Source organism: Aythya fuligula, chromosome 5 (genome assembly GCF_009819795.1).
Source record: "Aythya fuligula isolate bAytFul2 chromosome 5, bAytFul2.pri, whole genome shotgun sequence".
NCBI classification, from domain to species: domain Eukaryota; kingdom Metazoa; phylum Chordata; class Aves; order Anseriformes; family Anatidae; genus Aythya; species Aythya fuligula.
This window is the reverse complement of record NC_045563.1, coordinates 57,468,045-57,488,079: the sequence shown is the minus strand read 5'-3', so window position 1 is coordinate 57,488,079 and position 20,035 is coordinate 57,468,045. Positions and strand designations below refer to the sequence as shown.

Sequence of the window (20,035 nt, the reverse complement as noted above, 5' to 3'; positions counted from 1 at the left end):
TATTTATAATATATATATATATATATATATTTATTTATATTTAAACTCATGGTTTGGAGGACCTGAGATGTATGATTTCTCTGTCTTGGGCTTGTTAATGACAAGTTTGGTGGAATTCACCCCCGTGTGTGAGACCTTACGTATCACTGACTGAGCTTAGATGTTACGTTGCTCAGTTTGTGCCTCACCAGCGCACACAACAACAGGATGAATTTCACCCACCGAGGTTATTGCCATCTGAATGTGGAACAATGGCTTCTATTTGAAAGGAAAGGAAGTTTCATGATTTTTCCATGTTTAAAGCGTTGGCTGAAACAATGAAATTCCCTCTTTTGTTTCGGAGTGTAATCAGTGAGATTGCATTTGCATTGCTTGTAACTGAGTCGCCTAAGTGAAATTACATTGCCCACATCTCATTTCGTATCGTAAAATGTTATGTGGTGCAGCCTGTTTGCCTTCTTCCTGGAGCTTTTCATGGTGATATCCTTTCTCTAAATTTCAAAGCTACGAAACATTTGCTTTTTGCATTTGGCATAGGAATTACTTTCTGCAGAGCACTTCTGTATCTGCCACATGAACCAAAATTTTGATAGTGAACAACATATGGATTTGGAAAGCAGATTGCAGCGTTTTCAAGGTCTCATGTTCTGTTGCATGTTAAATGGTTCCTGAGCAGGTTTGTACAATTAACAACAACTTCAGTCATGCAGGGTAATACCTTACTCCCATTCACAGATAGAAACAATATATTGAGGGGGTTTAAGCTTCTTTGGCTTTAGAATTGACTTGAGGATAATATTGAAATGGAAATAATTCTGTAGTGCTTCCCTCTTTTCCCCTGCCTTTGTTACTGGTATAGAAGCGAAAGTAAATGCATTTTTAAATTGAGTTTTCTGAAAGTATCCCTAAGGTAGATTTATATCTTGGCTATAATTTGGTTTTGTTTTTATTTGATTTTTAGGAAGGTACATCTTCGAGGGGAGAAAAAAAGGCTTAACACAGAAAATAATTGGTAAATGCAGAAGTCCGTAACAATTCTGATAAATATGAGCAGCCAAATATTTCCACTGAGGACTTTTAATTCATTGTGTTTTTTATGACAGAAGTAGAAGCAAAACAAAAATGTTCTTATATAACCTGTAACACTGTGGTTACCCGCAAAACCTCTGCTTGTTAACTATGTTATTGATAAAGGCTCCTGATGATACATATGGCAGTACTTCTCATAATACTCCTTGTTTAAGTGTTATACATGTCAAATAAATGCCATAACCAAGTTACAGTGGTGGTGAAACAATGCTCATTGCTGGGTTTTATCCTGAAGAATTTTTCATTTTGTGTAAGAAGACATTGCTGCTGAGTTCAGTAGCATCTAGCACAGAGGTTCTCATTGCTTGGGAAAGTGTGTGAGCACACCGAATAATGAGCAAGGGTTGAAAAAGAAAAGCAAAAGCGTCAGAATGAATTGCGCAGTTCTAAGGAATATCTTCAGCTGAAGCTGCATTCATTCAGTGTTCTGGTAGTGCAGACGTGAGGTTTTATTTCTCTCTCCCTCTGCTATAACTTTTATCTACCTAGCCTTTTCTCCCTCAGACTCATGTTTGTATCTCGAGATATTGTGGAACGTACACTATTTGACCTGCGGTTTCCTTGTCATAAGTTGTTTAATCCTGCGGAGAGAGAGAGGAACTTATCTGGTACAATCTTTTTGAGCTGGGAATGTATTTGGCACAATCTTTTTACAAAGAAAAGAACTTGCTTTCAGTATCTGCAGCACGGCGGGCTACAGCCCTCTCCATCGCAGTCACCCAGGAATTGCAGGCTTTTCTTGACTGAATCCAATTCTGCCTGCGACTAGGTTTCAAGCTAGACATGTATTTTAGGGAGATGATGTTAGCTGTAATGAAGACAATTAGACAATTGCCCTAGAAAGTTAAAGATAGATAAAAGTGCAAAAATGTATCCAGTAGGATTTGGTGCCCAAAGTCTCCTTGCATGTTTCTGTGTCTCAGACAAAGTTTTGAGAGTGTGCTTAGGGCCAGAACTGAAAAACAAACAAACAAACAAAAAAACGTAAAGGAAGTAAATATGAGTTTTTCTATATACCCTGGGACTGATGGAGTCTAAATCTGGAATTCCAGTTGAGACTGAGATGACCGGTGTCAGAATTTATGGCAATGGAATTGGTAGCAGCATAGGAATAATATTAGGTCAGCTGTGCGACTATATACCATGCAAGCTTATGTAATTTCAGTCAACCGTTTTATTGTGCGGAGTTTTTTGGCAACCAGGATGCTGAACGGGAACTTGTGTTTTAAGGTTCTGTAGATGTTGGTAGAAGTTAGTTAATAATCTCCTCTCTCTATTCCTATTAAGAAGAGAATGACTTTAGAAGGAGAGCTGAATTGCTGTCCATAGTGTATCATCTTCCCTGCAGAAGAATCCTTAAAACTTAAGAGGGAGCTAAAGGCTGAAATCTCTGACAAGGGCTGAAGTAGCTCATGAATATGAGTGGAAAAAAGCCTTTCAGGACAGCATTCTGAAGGGTTTACTTAATAGGAATATGGTGTTAGATGCCCAGATTTAAATGGAAGCATTTCATTACTAAAATCTTTAAAAAGTTTTTTTTTTTTTTTTTTTTCTCAAGCCTAGGTACAGGAGGGAGAATATACATCCTGGTGGAGATGGGATTTTTGTGTTGGTTCAGATCCACAAATGGATTTTGTGGGTAATAGAGTTTGCCAGTTTAGCTCCTTAATATACTATCTCATGCTGCAGGAAGACTAAGAAAGCGCTTAATTGAGCTGTTCATGCTGCTCTGTTAGTTCACAGATGTACTAACGTCAGTGACAATTTCATAGGCACGTTGATGGCACCATATACCTTTAGTAATTTAAAAATAGGAACTGGTGGTGTTTGCCCAGCGTGAATTGGCTTTCCTTTGAACAGGTTCTTTGGACTGGGCTCCGTTGCCCCAGTGGGCGTTATATAAATGTGTAAGGCAGAGTAGCAGAAAGACTCGTGATCAGCACTTCATTTAGGAGAGGCTAGCGCTTTGCTTGCATGGAGGTTGAATTGCATCCCTGGAGAGGGTGCTGCCTTCAGGTCAGAAAGCAAAATGATTGAGAAGGCTTGGAGTTTCTTCCTTGCGTAGTATGCTTAATGTGTGGATTAAAGGAGGATCTTTTATTTCCTAAACGTCGGCGAGATTTCTGGTAGCTGCTATATTTCAGACCAAATACATATTGGAAAATGCATACATAAATCAAAACCAGCCTGAAGTGTTTTTTTTGCAAACACTCTAGGCTCTATGCTGTCTAACCACGGAGTTCCATTTCTGGAACACGAAGATAGGCTTCGGGTTAGGTGGCTAATTCTACAAGGTGATCAGTTCTCCTTGAAGATTTGTGTGCCTTCAAGTCCAATTGCCTTATTACATAGGAGTTATTCTCTATCGCTGAATTTATCATCTCCAAGAAAAAGTACTGAGTTGTGCTGGTGAGTTCTCTGCGTTTTGGGACATTCTGGATTTCACTCTTAATGTGAATGGTCATCAAAACCTCAGTATATGCTTCAGTATTTCTTCTGCAGTAATTCTTCTTACACCAGGCTTTTTTGACAGAACCTTGTAAAAGTAAATGATCTTGGTAGTTCTCTACATCTGTCCCTCTGATGAAAATCATTGTGATTTTGAAAAAAAAAATATGGCATTTGCAATGTGTCGTGTTAGAGCAAAACCAGTTAAATTTACTCTATCCTGGAGATTTTTTTTTTTTAATTTTATTTTTTTGCATTTCAATGTGGAAAACTGACTTATGGTTGTATCAAGGGCTGAAGCTGTCTCTGTGGTTTCTACCCTAGAGGTAAGTCCACCTTGTTTTATGACTCATGCAGCTGAAAGAATTGGTGGGGCACCACACGTTAATTTAGCATCACTCTTGCTGAGATATAAAAATGTGAATCTTTCAGATCTCATTGTCCTTCAAAATGGGATCTAAATTCGCATCTTTTGGGGGTTTGGGATTCCAGATTATGCTTTGAGTGTGTAATGAGTCAGTGTTTGTAGAGCTTATAGTAGGGAAGAAAAAAAAAAGGCTTCAGTGTTCAAAGCTTCATGGTATGTCTTCCTAGCAGGTGGAGTTTTATCATCAATTGAGTTCTTTCAAGGTGAAGGGAAGGTATAATTTATAGCAGTCCCCCAACATGAAAGGAATGTGAGAAAAGTGCTTCTTAATGACCTGAAACCATACTTGGGTAAAAATAGCATTTTACTGTTTTATTTAAAGTAGAAATTTCTGCCTGGGCCTTAAAGTGATGCTGATACTGGTTTTGATATCATTTGGAGCTCTGTTTTGCTTTTGTAACCTTTCAAAAGCCACTTATGTTCAGATTTTTAAAAGTATTTCATTGACTGAAGAAATTTTGTTTGCAAAGCCATGATGAACAGGACTTTCAAAACCGCTTAAGTAATTCAGTTTCTGAATTCCCATTTTATACCGTAGGTACTTCAGAAAAAAGGCTAGGTGACTATTTGCACCTGAAAATCTGGATTTTACCTCCTGGTTTTATTACTGACCAGAACCTGGGATTAACTGATTTTAGACTCTTAATTAGTTATGGGTTATTGTATCAGGCTGTAACTTCCTTCTGCAGAGGGTTTTCTTAAGTTTGCCCAAATTATGGCAGTGGGTAATACAGGTCTTCTCTGTTTAATCTCATAAATCTCACTGGAAGGAAAACAGCTCCAAAACCTGTAATAAAAAGATCCATCATTTCCCTGCAGCTATAATTGTTGGAAACATTAGCAGTAAGCTGCTGAGTGGTGCATTGAATCCTCGTGTGGGTTTGGAAGTGTAATTTTTTTTTTTCCACATCGCACCGAGACACAATTAATGGCATCTCTGAAAGAAATATCAGCCCTCTGTTTTACAGTTTGCAGAACCTCTCTAAGGTTTTGATGGGTGACATATGTACATGGAGGTTTCCAGAAAAGTTTTTTTTTTTTTTTTTTTTTAACTCATTTGAGGTATTCTGCTCTTAAGATATGTGTGCCTGTACAAATTAGACCTGGCAATGAGAACATTGAAAGGTATTTGCATCCCTTTCTTTTTAGTCAGAGGAGAAAGCAGATGTTTTCTTGGTGTTTTACTGTACTAGAAGATAGAGTCAAGTCAAGAAAAGCACGAATATAATATATAATTTAATTAACATCTGACAGCGGTCAGCTAGCGTAATGTTGTATTTTGGCATTCCTTGTGTTTACCGAGAGGAAACGAGTATTTAGCTTTGTGTCATTCTGCATGTGTTGTATCACAAAATCAGCTCTGCTTATGTATATATAGTTCTCAGGCTGGAGATGTCAGGATATGCGTATGATGCACTGAATTTATACTGCAAGAAGCTGCAGACTATCCACCTTTCCTTTCAGTGGAGGATACAGCTAGATAGGCCCCAGATAAACTGCTTTTCCCTTCATCACAGTTTTTGTCGTTCACCTCTCAAAGTCAGAAGATGAGTTATAAATACTGAGAAGTTTATCCATTTGCCAAAGCATTATTAAATAGTCACTATAACTTAAAATATTTGTTTGAGGCCTGTTCTGTTTGGAATTTTGAAGTTTAAGTTAAAAATGACATAATTCTTCACTTTCTAGAGGAAATTTTCAGGACTGCAGCTTCTTTACACGTTCCTAGACTTGGATTGAGGGCTGGAAATTGTGGTTTCCACACTACCACAGGAGAGGTCTGTAGGACTGACGAACCAGAGCCCAACTGGGCCAGGAGAGGGCCAGCAGGACAAAACCCCTGGGACATGGGTATGGCGTGGCTGCTGGCATCCTGCATCTTCAGTGTGTGTGTAGGGGAGTGGTAATGCTGGGCACCGTCAGGGTGCTAAGTGGAAGCGATAAGGAAATGCCTCAGTCTTCCAAGCTGCCTTACAAAATAAAATCGGGGAATCACGCCCAGTGCATGGTTTGAGTGCTGAAAGGAGAAGGGGGCAAGGCAGGGCCAAAAGGGTGGCAGTGGACAGGCTGTGGGGGAGAGTACAGGCACAGAAAGCCTGACCCACTGAATGAAGCAGCTTAAAGATTTTGAGTTAAGTTTTAATGAGGAATAAAGGCATTGTATTCATTCTGCACTTAATGCTGTGGTTTCTGTTTTTAATCAAACAGGGTTATCAAGTCTTCAGTAACACATCCCTATTCCTATCAGCCTGGTCAACTAAATGGGATGACGCTACGTTTTAAGGTTCATGTTAAAGTTTTGGGCCGGAGATTCTAGATTCGTATATTGAGTTTTTGTTTCAAAATACAGATACCCTGTTTGATCTTGATATAGTTCTGATGGTCTGTAACATCAGAAATTATGAAGTTGGCCTAATAGCCCCAAGATTTTGATTTTTAAAGAAGAACAATTGCACATCTTTTATTTTCAGTACATTTCTTGAACCTCTGCGAGGCATACAGATTGATTTCATGCATTTTTCTCCAATGAGGAGACTGATTGATGTATTTTGACAAAAATAATTAAGCCACAGGTCTCACATGATCACTCAATTCCAGGACTTGGGATGCACTCCAAGAGAAATAACAAATATTGCAATGTAATGAAGATGGGACTTGGCTACAGTGACAGTGCTGTAAGTAGAGTAGCAAGGGTTTTTCACAGAAATTCCCTTTTTATTCCTCCAAAATTCACATACCAGAGTTAGTATGCACTGAGACAGAGGACTGAATTCAAAGAAAGAAAACACTGTAGATGGAGAGGGTCTGTTTCTTTTGCTTTCCAATTTCAACAAAACTCTTTTGTTACAGCAGCTGAGGAGGGGGATCTAACAGCACTTAGAACCAAGTTTTTTGTAAGCGTTTTTGCAGGAAATATTTGGATTAAAATCCAAAAGTAAATATACTGAGCTAACTGGCTCTTTGAAAAAGTAATTGGTTTACAAATTTTGAAAATAGGAGTAGCGGGGAGGGTATGAAGATTTTGCAAGAGGAATCTATACTGTAAATAGAGCAAACCATGACTATGCATAGCAAGGATGAGTAGGTGATTTTTTTTTAAAAACTGATAATACAGATGTAGAACAGTTGCTAGATGGTGTGTCTCCAAATGACCGTAAACCCATTAGAGTAAGTGCAGTAACACATACAGATTTTATATGGTCTACAAACAGGAAGTTTGTGCTTAAGTTGATCTATAATGAATGCTAATTTACAAAAACCGAACCCATAAATTCAGTCGCAGGTACAACACATGGAGAAATCATTAACAGCTGAAAAACCAGCACAAGTGTGACAAAATCTGGGAAGGACATAGGCACTGCTGTCATAGGACTATTTTTCTATTTGCTGAGCCTGGGAAAGAGTCAAATGATGTGGTCCTTCGCAGTGACCTCTGGCTTGTTCACCTGTGGCAAAGCCAGTAGTGGCAGGTTAAAAGGAGTGGGCTGTAAGCAGTAATCCTGCTGCTTTGAGGCTGGACGGTTCTGCGGAGGAGGATTTTTGTGCATCTGTGAATGTTTTTATCCGACATAGGTGCTGCATTCATCTGAATGATTTATTCCACTTTAGGAACAAGAAATTCTTCCTGGCTTAATGCTTAAGATTTTTATTTCGCTTTCATGGATGGATTGGTTTCTCGGGAATTGTTCTATGGGAGGGGATTTGGGGCCTGCATATCTCAAACACCAAGAGAGCAGGAAGGCGAACAGGCTGTGCTGTGTGCTGTGCGCTCCGAGCACAGGCCTTGCAAGGGCTGGCTCACCGAGGCAGAGCCCGGTATTCTCAGCTTTCGTAGTCACCCATGCAGAATTATGCCTTGGAATCAAAACTTTCATTTCTCTGAGAAAAATGGTGCTAGTGTCTTCCCGAAGTTTTCTTTGAAAACAGAATGGCAGTGTAATTCTCCCTGCAGCTATGTCTCCTGGAGGGCCGTACTGCCTTGGCTGTCTCTGATGTACTCGCTAATTCTGCTGATTTATAAGACATCATTATGGGTAACTAGCGAATGGTTGAGCTGAAATGCACAGCTGATGTATTTGTTCCATAGCTTGACATCCTAAATCATGACCTTTGCCTTCACGCATGTGAAAGGCCCAGTGTTTTCCTCCTGTGTGTGGTTTTGAATTCAGCCCTCCTACCTCGCTGCCAAAATCTCCTTGATAACTTCAGTGTTAACGGTTGGTGTTTAATTATTGCATTTCCTATCAGTACCCGCTCTTAAAACATAAAGGCGTGACAAAATGAGCTGTGTGGTGGAGGAGCACTGCCTAAAACCCCAAGTGTTCGTGGTGGTGAGGAGCAGTGCCACAGGTGGGCTGCTGGTGCCAAGCTGCTAGGCCGCGGGGCAGCACCGAGCTCTCTGGCTTTCAAGGCCTTGGAAGTGCCGTGATAACCGTGGTTTGGGAGGAAGGTACTGTTTAGTGACAGCTGATAAGTAAGCCAAATCGAAGTTGGGTTCATACCATCCCTTGGTTCGATTGCAGAGGTGTGTGAGGAACTGGAAAGCTGAGGGTTTTGTCTGAGGGACTCTCATCCTACATTAGAACAACTGATTGCAAACGCAGTTTGGTAAAGCCAAGTAATTATCTGATAAGCAAAGTCCTTATAGAAGTATATGAAGATCCCATTGTCCCTTCTGATTCCTAAGTCCTTATAAATGCATTAAATGTGACATCTTCAGTGACTGTCATGATCTTAAAAAGCAGTCATCACGCAGATGCTGTAGGGGCTTCATTTTGGGTCGTATGTAAACTTTTGTAAAAAAAACACCTAAAAACGTTATTTTCTAAGGTGCAACGTGCCTTAGGGTAGATAAGTAGTTATTATCAACTACCTATAAAGGATGTTGGGTGCCCAAATTTGTTGACTAACTTTAAGACAAAACCTCCTCATTTGTATTGGTACTTCTATTTTGTTCATTTATTTTCCATTTCCCGGTTGTTGTATTAATGTTTTCAATTACACTCAAGTAACTTTCATTACATCTTTCTATAGTCATGCTTTTCCAAATGCAATGATAGAATAACCTGTAAAGTGTTTCAGTCTGCCATTAAAACAAAAAAGGTGTTGGTAGTGAAGGAGTTGGCTGTATGGTGTTAGGAGCAATGGGGGCAAATCTGCTGGACTCCTTAGGGCTGTGCTACCCAAGTAGACACTGATAGATTCAGTAGAGACTGGTGTTGGGCAGGGCTGAACTAATTATTTCCTGTTGGGTTGCTCTCAGGGTCAGGTGCGTGACTGTTACAGAGCTTTTAGAAATGCCAACCTGTAATTTCCAGTCGCTGGGTCGTGAGGTGAGCAGACCACCACAGGAATAGATGATGCTCACAGCCCAGGCAGGGGCCTGCTAGTGAGCTGCGTGCTGCCAAAAACTGTGAAAGCACAATGCTTTGCCTACCGTCGTAGGCGATCTCTTAAATTCAGAGGCCAGTCCTCTCATGATGCAGTGATAAAGGCAAATCCTGCATTAGTGTTTCTCATACTGTAGCTGTGGATGAAAAGGAAACTTGGGCTTTTAGGACTGGTAATAACACCACTTTTATTAAGTTTCTATTGAAAGACTGTTTCGCGTAAGATAAATTGATGGGCTGAGCACAATAACAGTCAGTATCTCACTCTCAAATACATGGTGGGCAAGCACTACTGAATAAGAGAAGAAATTAAGCTAAGATGTACAAAAAAGGTTACTTGGCAACATCATAGAGTATGTAAAGAAGAGAAAGAGAGGGGTCAGGAACTTAGCGAATTTTGATTATAGTATCTCCTGTAAGTAAGTTGTTGCAGGATTGGAAAAATCCTAAACCAAATGTTGGTGTTATACTCCAGTACAGATTGTCTAAAGCAAAAGAGGGTTCATTTTGGAATAAACTGCAGAGAATAGCAAAAGCAGAGCTGCTGTGTACGAGCAAGCTGCACTCCCCAGAGGCAGGCAGCACTGATCATAGCTCATGCAGAGACAATCTGAGTAAGGTATATGGTGGTAATGACAGCTGGTGTTCATATTTTGTATTGTCGGGAGAAAACATGCTTGGCAGTGTAGAAATATCGATTTATAGAACCCATGCTTACTGTGTGACGCGTTTCTAAAATGCTTCGAGTTACCTTTGGTAACTGGGAGGAAGACACCAAATACAAGAATGCTATGGCCGACTATTAAATTTCTGCCCATCTTGCTAGCATAATCGCAATGGATAAGTGAGCTTTCCTCTGGATGGTAACCTTATTAATATCTAACCATTATAGAAAAGAAGATTTCATTGATGTCTGGAGTTCAGATTTTACACTGGGTCTCTGTAGTGGTAACCGGTTGTGTGGCTCAAGTAATCATATGTGGTGCTTTGGGGAGAAAAGGAGGTGCAGAACCGAAAAAGAAAAGCTACTTACCAAACTGAACCTTTCCACCCTGCCCAGCCTACAGTGACATTTCATTTTTAATATAAAGACTGTATTAAAATAAACATAATTTTGTAGAGCATGGATTTTACAAATGAGCTCAGCGGTCCATGGCAACCAATTGTGGTACATCTGTGGGAAATACACTTTAATTTGAACTGTTATGGTACCCAGAAAAATGCAGTCTTACTAATGCATGGAGCTGAAGTTAAAGACATCAGTGGAAGTTATCACACAACTTGGCAGATAGTAAGTACTAACTTACTAAATCTAGTAAATAATGTTCATCAAATAAAGGAACACATCTGAAGTCTGAATTTTCTTGTTTTTCTTCCCAGCCACTGTGGAGAGCAAAACAAAGTCTGTTTGATTTTCTTTTTACTTTCAGGCACCAATTCTTGAATGGTTACTGTTGTGTCAGTTTGTCCCAGTAAATCCTGGAATACCATTATTTCGGGTGCTTGAAAATACTTGGTTTGTTTGTGCTGCTGCAATGATTGGAGATGTTAGCAGACAGCTGTTGTTCCAAAGTAAGCAATGGGTTGCCTTTTACATTTTAAGTTATTATGATACAAATTAGAACTTCTAACAACTAAATATACATAAAGCACTTTTCTCTTAAAAATAATATTTTTTTCTCTGTTCTGCTTCAATTAAAATAAACAAAGAAACTCTCAAAGCCAAACTGCTATGCTGAATCATAGGTAGTTTATGAGATCACATTAACAACTGTGTAACTTGCAAATAGCCACTTGAACTAAATTTTTAACATCATTGACTGTAGGAAAAAAAAAATGTTTGCTTAGTGCTCTACCACATCAAGCTTGTGGCTTTATAGATTTCTGAAAGATGAGCTCAGGATTTTCTGCGAGAGCAAGAAGTTGTCACTAGGCTCAGTGCTGTAATTGACAGGCTTCATCAAAGCACCGTACCTCGGTGAGTGTAAACAAATACTCCTGCTGGAATCAGTAGGAGTGCCCATATCCTTGAACAAAATTTTATGCTAAGCTCAGATCAGGTGAGAGCCTGTTGCTGGCCCACCTGCAGGATTTGTTATTTAATGGTCCATGCACCTGCTCACTTGCAAGGCAGAAGTTGGGGAAAAATCTACGTGAATTCAAAGTATTCCCCCCCTCCCCCATATTTTTCCCAGTGCTTTATTTTAACATCAGAAAAGTAGTTGTATCTGTGTAGTTTTTAATCTCCTGTCTTTAACCAGGTAAGTATTTGAGAAGCATTGTGATCCTGTCTGGATTTTTGGCCTTGTTACCAATGTCATTCTTTCAGCACGCTGTGTGTAGAGGTGTGTGTGTGTGTGTGCGTGCACACTGATGTAGAGATTGATTTGCGTTGATACTTGAAATAAGAGATGTGAGGGTTTTAATCTTGTAACTGTTACGAGATCTTTGTGTCTGCTTTAGGGTCGACCCTATCCCATATGACACTCCAAAACCAGCGGGCCACACGCGATTTGTCTGCGTCTCAGACACACACTCCAGAACAGATGGCATCCAGATGCCTTATGGGGACATCCTTCTCCACACGGGCGATTTCACCGAACTGGGACTGCCCTCAGAGGTTAAGAAGTTTAATGACTGGTTAGGTAAGGAATTACTGCGTTTTGGTGACCCCAATTAACCTCTCCTGTCCAAGTGTCAGTCACTGCTTCCTAATTGAATTAGAGCACTTGAAAATCCCCCCTACCTTTGCTTCACTTGTCTTCGTGTGATGTGCTCTTTCTACTTTCAGCATGATTTTGTTAATTAAGACAATTTTAGAGACTTCACTGTATTTGTGCATTGTCTTGGGGGAAAAGATTCTGTCATTCCCGAGCAACAACTGTGTAACATTCTGTGTGCACTAAGGGCCTGGTGACACCTAATGTGAATGCATTCCGTGTCCCATTAGTTGATGCCATGGGCTTTAATGTGCACATCCAGAGCTATTGCCTGCTGCATGTCAGGTTTATCGTACTTTAAAGCACAGCTGAAAGCTACAACGTATACAGAAATGGTGAAAGTCCTTTTCCCCACAGGATAGGGTGGCAAAATCAAAAATCCTATTTGAAAGAGGAGAATTTTACTGCGGTGGCAACATGATTAGCCCTTTGAGTTAGAGTTCTGGTTCTAATTTTGAACGCAGATACTCAACAACTCTTAGGCTGAATGCATTTTGTATTCTGCTGTGCTTGACAGCAGTGTCTTGCTGGTGTGCTGCTGCAGATGAAGGCAGTTAGATTGCAACAGCAGAAGACCGAAATGAGGGAAGGGAACTCACACACTGTGCATGATGCTCCTATTACGAATGCTGCTGGTAGGCTGGCTGGGTACTGCCATGTCACCATTTGTGCTAGAAATACTCAGAGATGAAAGTGACTCAAGCAGCTGATCTTCTCAGAATGGTAAAGTGAATTTAGAGCATTACATAAAAACCCCTGAAAGCATGGCTTTGTCATCATGCTTTACCTCAGTCACTGCAGTCTTTTTTGCATGCTGTATGATGGCTGCATCTCTACATGTCTTTAATAGCCTAATTTTATTCCATTGGAGTTCGTTGGCTGACCCTTCAAGAGCTAAGTAAAGAATATTAAAGATTTACAAAAGCAATTTTTAAATAAAAGAGCTTTCGTAGTCTGTCTTTTTCACCTACCTTTGCATTTTCTCCACACCGTTCTTTCTGTCTTTCTTATGACCTCCTCTGATTTCTCTAGCCTAATTTTAAAGAATGCTTTTCCATCTTTTTATGGCTGTGCATGCAGGACTGGGGCTCTCAGGTACTGCTGTATTACCGTAATTCCGTTTTACTGATCTTATTTCTAGAAAGCAGTACCAGATTTTATGGCCTCAAAACTCTCCTTTCTCTCGAATGTAATCACAAGGCTAGGAAAAAAGAAGTGGTATGGGAAATAGGTGGGTATGTGCGTAGGTTGAGGGAAGACACAACAGGAATCATTTTCCTTTTTATGCATTCTTCGTGGTGACCTGGAAATGTTCAAGCACTGTGAAAGAGGAAGAGAAGGAGCAAGCAACGTAAGGACTGTGGGAGGCTGCACAGCTTCCCTGGGGTCGGGCAGTGTGGTCTCCACTGAGTTGCAGCCCTGGTAGAGAAGGTGGGCAGCACTGCTCTGCAGTGAGGTTCAGTTGCCACAGATGGGTTTTGTATCAGTCAGCTCCAGGAAAGGAATTGCTTTCTGGAGAGTGTAGACTTATGAAGTCTGCCCCTACCAAAGTTTGTCTTTGGACTTCAGGTCATTACACAAGTATTTTGGTACAGCCAGAGCCCGTGTCCCTTGCTTTCTGTTGGAAAATGTTAACTCGATACTTACTGCTGAAAGCCAGAGCAAGTAAGCTGCTCTTATGTTCTTAGTCTTTCACCGGGACTCTTAGAGTATCAGTAGCCACTTGGCATTCCCCTTGTGTTTTACAGGTATTTCATGATGACGCTGTTTTATCATACATTCTTGGTTTAACAGTTGCAACAGAAGGATTATAACCCTTTAAATAGGTTTTGTTCCAGCCTCAATAATTTATCATGGGGCTTTCTTAACAAATATATGGTTCTTGCAGAAGTCAGTGTGGTATTTATCTGAGAAAGCAGGTTTTGCATTCCTTGGCAGTCTGTGTCACTGAAACTGGCTGGAAGCTGTGAGAGAGCCTGCTGGCTTCGGCCTCAGGCTTTGGTATTTCAGGTACAGAGAAAATCTCTTCTGGTATTTCATTGTGGTGTGTGTCTGTTTTTTTTTTAAATTTTATTTATTTTTTTTTTACATGCACAGTCTACTCTTGCATCTTCATATATAAAACAATAGTGGTTATTAGGTTTCTAGTATGAAGTGAGGCTGCAAATTGATTCCCCTGTGGAGTCATGTCATAATGGTGAATATTTGCTCCGGTGCTGCCCTCTCCTCATCTGGAATCAAAACACTATGAATTCATGCACATCCTCTTGCCACTTTACTTCAGGCTCCTGTCTGTAAGCTGGGAGTAATCACATATTACTATTTGCTGTGCATATTGTGAAAATTAATACCTTCAAGGTTGTGAAGTGACATGTAATAGTATAAAAAGTACTTACCAGTGGCAGGCAGGGACGAGGAGGATTCCTTTTTTTGCTGCCATACAGGGGAAAGCATCATCGTATTTGGTAGGAACCTTATTCCAAAACAATGCACTGAGAACTCCCATCAAACACAAGGTTGTCCTTACAGAAAAGGGTTTCATATCTTTTGCATGCTTGGTTTTCTTCCCTGGCAAGCCTATTGTAAAGCAGTAATAAAGACAAGGCATTTCTATCACTTTTACCTTTAGGGAATGAAGCAAAATTAAAGCTAGACTTCATTTTACAGCTTAGTTTACCTATTGGTGGTGGAACAACAGGGGCTCAACTCTCCACTAGGATTATATAATGGGATAACAAAACCACGATGACAGTTCCCTTATTTTCTTAACAGGAGAAAGCCAAGGGAAAATTTAAAGGGTGATGATTCTTAACTCCTGTCTCGATTTTATTTCACTGGCTGTTACATATGTCAGCGTTGCATAGGATTGAGAGCAATTCCATCAGCCCTGTGACTTTACAACTGTGGGTCTTGCATACCTTTGCAAGTCTGCGTATTTCACCTGGGCAAAATGTACAGCATCTTGTCCATCCACTTTGTTAACATCCATTCTTCTTCCTCCTCTTTGCAGCTGAATCACAGAACGTGCTTTCATGTCCTCCCTCCTGTTTTTCCTAGCTTTCAGCCCATCGTGCAACTTTTTACCAATTCTTATGTTTTGTTTTTTTTTATTTTTTCCCTTTGCCTGATAAATTTTCATTATTGGTTTTGCATGAAAGTCATCTAGGCTCATACACTGAGTAACCTCTGTGGTCACTTAGTGATTGCATACACTGGCTGAGGTAATTTATTCACTTTGTTTTGGTGTGAACACGTCCCTCGGGTCTTGTAACTGCTGTAATCACTTGACCTCAGTGACTGTTAAATGCTTTAAACACAGTTATTTTAAATTTATAATTGTTTTCATTAAAAATCTCTGATAGTAACTTAACTGACCTTGCAGTAAACACAACAGTTTGTGCTGAGGAAGAACTATGACATTATTATACCACCGTATATTTCTTGCCGAACGTATTCAACATAGCATTATTCTCATTGTTCATATTTCCCTCAGCCATTCTCATTCAGTCACATATGGGAATGAAATACAGGAATGTCTAATTATAGCTCTGTCTTAATATAATACTTCCTTTCCTGTGTGATGGGAAGGGATTGAATAGCTCAGATGAAGTGAAATGAAAAGAAAGCCAAGCTAAACTCGGGTAGATGTATCTTTAATGAGTGATAGGATGCTTATTGGGCTCAATTAGCTTGATTGTGCAGGCCCTTACTTGGGTGAATAATTTGCATCCATTCTCATCATTTTTCTCAGAATGACATTTTTTTTTCTTCAGATTATCTTTTCCTTGTAGCTCTCTCTTACTGTGTTGTGTTGTTGTTGTTTTCAACGCAACATTTCTAATATAAGGCATATTACAGGACAAACCAGGCAAAAACTCTGCAAGGTCAGTGGATAAATCCAGGAGGTGAAATTACTGCCAGTTAACAACTTGTGGCAATGAGAGTAAAATTTGACTAGATTTTTTTCTCAGTTGTTTGGGGATTTGGCAGCCTAATGATATTTTTTTTCACGTTTTGTTTTTGTTTTGAATGCATGTTTAGGATTTTATCTTATTATCGCCCTGTTATCCTAGGAGTTGAGGAATTCTGTGAATGCTTTTGTGACCAATTACCTATGGTTTGGACTGTAACAAGTTCTTATTTACCTGTAGCATATCTTTGTGTTTAGTGTTGATACAACTAAAATAAAAATTCAACTTTTTTTTCCTGTGGTGTAGCTCCTCTATCATGTTATTTAAAGTGAGGAGAAAAGAGTGGCTTTACTATTTTAATGTGGGGTTTTTCTTGCTGCTTGTGTGGACATGGTCCTCAGAAATGTACTGTCGGTTCTTTTAAAGTTTATTTTTGTGTTAGTAGGACTGATGTTACAGTCCATGTTTCTACTCATGGATGAAGGTTTAGTTCTGAAAACAGCTGCTTCAGGTTGGAAGTGTTGGCTGTAACATGGAAAAAATGGCAAGACAAGAAGCTCTGAAATGTGGTGTGGAGGCATGGACAGGCAGGTTTTGTCTACGCTTACATTTCTTCATTTAGCTCCTGTAAGAACTTGAAATTATATCCAAAATTGTCCGCTAGGACCTGCCAAAACAGTCTTTGATCTTTAAGATAATATACTTAATGGGGGCGAGGGGGGAAGAGCTGTAACAAAATAGTATGATAAATTCAAGCGCTTTTCTTATCACCATTTTAAAATTCAGGGTCACAGTCTTCATATATTCTTTCTCACTCTGTCAGGCTCAGTTGTTCCCTCATTTTACCAAGGCTTGATCTCCTATGCAGGGAAATTCCACGCGGGGCTTTGTGTGACTGTGTTCCTTCAGAGTCTGTGCACTGAAAACAATTTCACCGTGACCAACTGTTTGTCATTCAGAACTTCTGCTCCTTACAAGTGTATTTCAGATGTGAAAATTATCTGAGCATCTGACATGAGACTTTTTTTTTTTAAAAAAAAACAACAAATCAGCTCTTAAATTTTTCAAAACTCAGAGGGATATTAGCTCAAAGTATTCCAATCTAATTTAGATCCAAAAGGAAGCTTATGCATATTTTAAAGGAAAATTATGGCAATAAAAACATTTTTTTTTCCTATTTTTATAAAATGATTTATTTCTGATTTGTGTTTTTACCATCTGGAACATATTTTGAACTCTACATTGCTCTACTTGTTTTAGCCAGAATGAATAATTAAGTGACTAAACATAAAATACCGTTTTGATGAACAAAACTCTTTTAACAGTTGGAAAAAAAATTGCATTCATTGCAAGTGAAAGAAAATGCTGAGGTAGCTTTAATCCTGTAAGTATGAGTTTAGCACAGCTGTTCTGGGAGAGAGGGAAGCAACTTCCTGAAATGTCTATTAGTCTGATTTTGAAAACAGCGATGTCTTCTGGCAGGGGTTTCAGCGAGGAGCTACTTCAGGCTTCAGACAGCGGAATGGGCTGCGTGTATTTTAGCAAGAGGTTGGTACCTGCGTTCCTCTTTACATCTAGAAAAGAAAGCTCCTTTAGGGGCTCTGTGTGATTTGTAGGGCCAGACCAGGTCGGCTGCCAGCTTCGGGGATGCTCCGAACTGGAGACTAACAGACTTTGTGGTGTACCAGCAAGCCTGCACAGACAGTTGTACCACGTCAAGCTGCTTAGTAATTCTAATAGGCGATGCATGTAGAGTTTTATGAGCAGGGAATATGTTGATGCAATTTCTTTTAAAACACCAGCAACAAAAAAGCATTTATATGATGGAATGTAGAGTCTTAGGCAAGTTTTGGTTTTCCTTACTTAGTTTTCTGGAATATGTATCTCATTCCATCTTTACGCTAAAGTTTTATAAGGATTCTTCCAAGTTCGTTTAGGTTTTATTGCCATATGAATTCGTAAGACTATTAGCTTTGCTTTTGCTTTAACTTGAACTGTTTAATGTCACTGTTAAATTCTTATTTGTACTTAGTTCTAAATTCCCATGTGGCTTGAACAAGGTTAGTCATCAGTTCTCAGCTTTTGTTTGCAGAGTAGTACTGATCTTCGTTTTTTTTCTTCTCAGCGGAACACAGAAGTAATTTCCATGTTGCATTTTATTGTATTTATAAAATAACAGGAAAATACAGCCAGGTGCATTTTTTTGTAATAGGCTGAATAATGTTTTCCTGATGTAGCAGCCTACAGTGAAAAGGAGAGAAATGCAAGAACCCTAGTTTTTTTTTCCTACATTTGTTCTGTGTTTCTTTTGGTTCCTTCTTTATATTTATCCTCTGCTCTGAGTCAGATATTTATTATGTGCTTTGTGGGCAACAGATACCTTAAAGTATAACTTAAAAGATCAAATAAAGTGCTATTATTTCCACACAAACTACTACTATTTCCACTCAATAACACCGGTGCTTATGCAGAAGTTGCACGTGAATTTATTCATATCTCATCACTTGTTTCTCGTTTTGCTCTTGTTACTCCTGGCAACTTTTTGTGAAGAAATTTCACAAGAAGCTACTTCTGCTGTCTGTTAATGGCACACAAAGAAACTTTGAGCTTTTTTTTTTCTTACATTGTAGTCACCTACTTACTGGAGATACAGCGTAAAATGCTCTGCACAAGTTGTGTATTGCTAAACGCAATCAGCCATGCCAAATCCTGAAGTGTTACTTGACAGCCATTAGGAAATGGCTCAGGTTAAATATGCTTTCAAAGCGAATAATGTTCTAGATGAAGTAGTTCTTCATGTGTTCAAATCTAGTATATTTGGTTGGTAATTTTCAATGAAGGAGAGGAGCAAGAGAGCATTGGAAAGTATTGCACAAGTCTTGAACAGGACTTTCAGTCACAATAATTGCTCAGTCGCTTCTTGGATCTGTTTCCCTGGTCTGCTGTTGTCTTAAAAGGGCAGGGGATGATCAGGTTTCAAATAGCAGGGCCGTAATGAAAACAAAATTTTAAAGGAATCAAAATAATTCTTTCTTTCACTTCCTTCTTTTCCCCGTATCTGTGGCTGTTGCAGTGACCAGTTATCAAGCAAGTAACGCTATCCAAACAGAAAGTTTTGTGGGCGTTGTCACCAGCTCGTTCCCGGAGCCTTGCTGCAGCAGACACACAGCAGCTGTGGGAGTGATTCCAGTGGCAAGCAGTCACCAGCAGTTTATTGTCACCGAAATTAATTGTTGCATCAAAATATGCAAAGTGCAAAAACTCCTGTCACTTACATTTTCACATCACGCATGTCGTATTAACAATACCTAATTAAAATAAGGAGTCTTTCGGTTAGCAGAGCAGCACATTCCTGCTCGGAGAGAACAATGGTCTCAGGGGGTGGAGGAGTTGGTTCGAGCAGAGAGAGGTTGGGGCTAGGGGGAGAAAGCGCTGCAGATTTTAGTATAATGTGTAGTGTTCAAAGAAATTTTATTTCATCATAAAGATTAGCAGGCTGTGTAATTCAATTTAAAGCTGGTTGGCAGTGTCCTGTCTATTACAGAGACTTTTTTTTTTTTAATCACCACTCTTTTTTTAATGTCGTATGTGACTACAGAAGCTAACAGACAGCAGGAATGGTTTCTGGGTTTTGTGCTTCGTGCCCCCCTTCCTCTTTGCAGTTTCAGTTTTCAGTGTGTGAGATTACCTTAAACTGAGCTACAAAAATGGTACCTCAGTGACATGCCTTATTGCATTTTTTTTTTTTTTTTTGCTTCGTAGGAAATGATATTTTTTTGTGGGCAGTCTGTGAGAGTGAAGATCTGCTAAACACGTTAGATTGAGGGGTTGAATCAAGCTTAAAACCCAAATGTTAGCATTTATTCACAGTACTGTGGACATTACTATGCAGTAGAAAAGCAACATGCAGCAATTTATGTTAATGCAAGACTGGCAGACCTTTATCTTACAGTAATTGCCAATACTAGGGGGTTAATAAATGTTCCAAGAATTACTGACTTTTTTTTATTAAAGAAAAATAGATGGTTGCTTCTTACTGGCTATAAACAG

The 20,035-nt window shown here is 39.4% G+C and overlaps 1 protein-coding gene across 5 annotated transcripts in view; it reads left to right on the top strand.

The window, feature by feature from the left end:
• Window positions 1-20,035, top strand: part of MPPED2 (metallophosphoesterase domain containing 2) — a 106,839-nt gene that overhangs the window by 31,171 nt on the left and 55,633 nt on the right. For all 5 annotated transcript variants that reach the window (XM_032188856.1, XM_032188854.1, XM_032188858.1 and 2 more), the window contains one exon: window positions 11,818-11,999. In XM_032188856.1, the coding sequence (XP_032044747.1) occupies window positions 11,818-11,999 (182 nt within the window). The remainder of the gene's footprint in view (window positions 1-11,817; window positions 12,000-20,035) is intronic.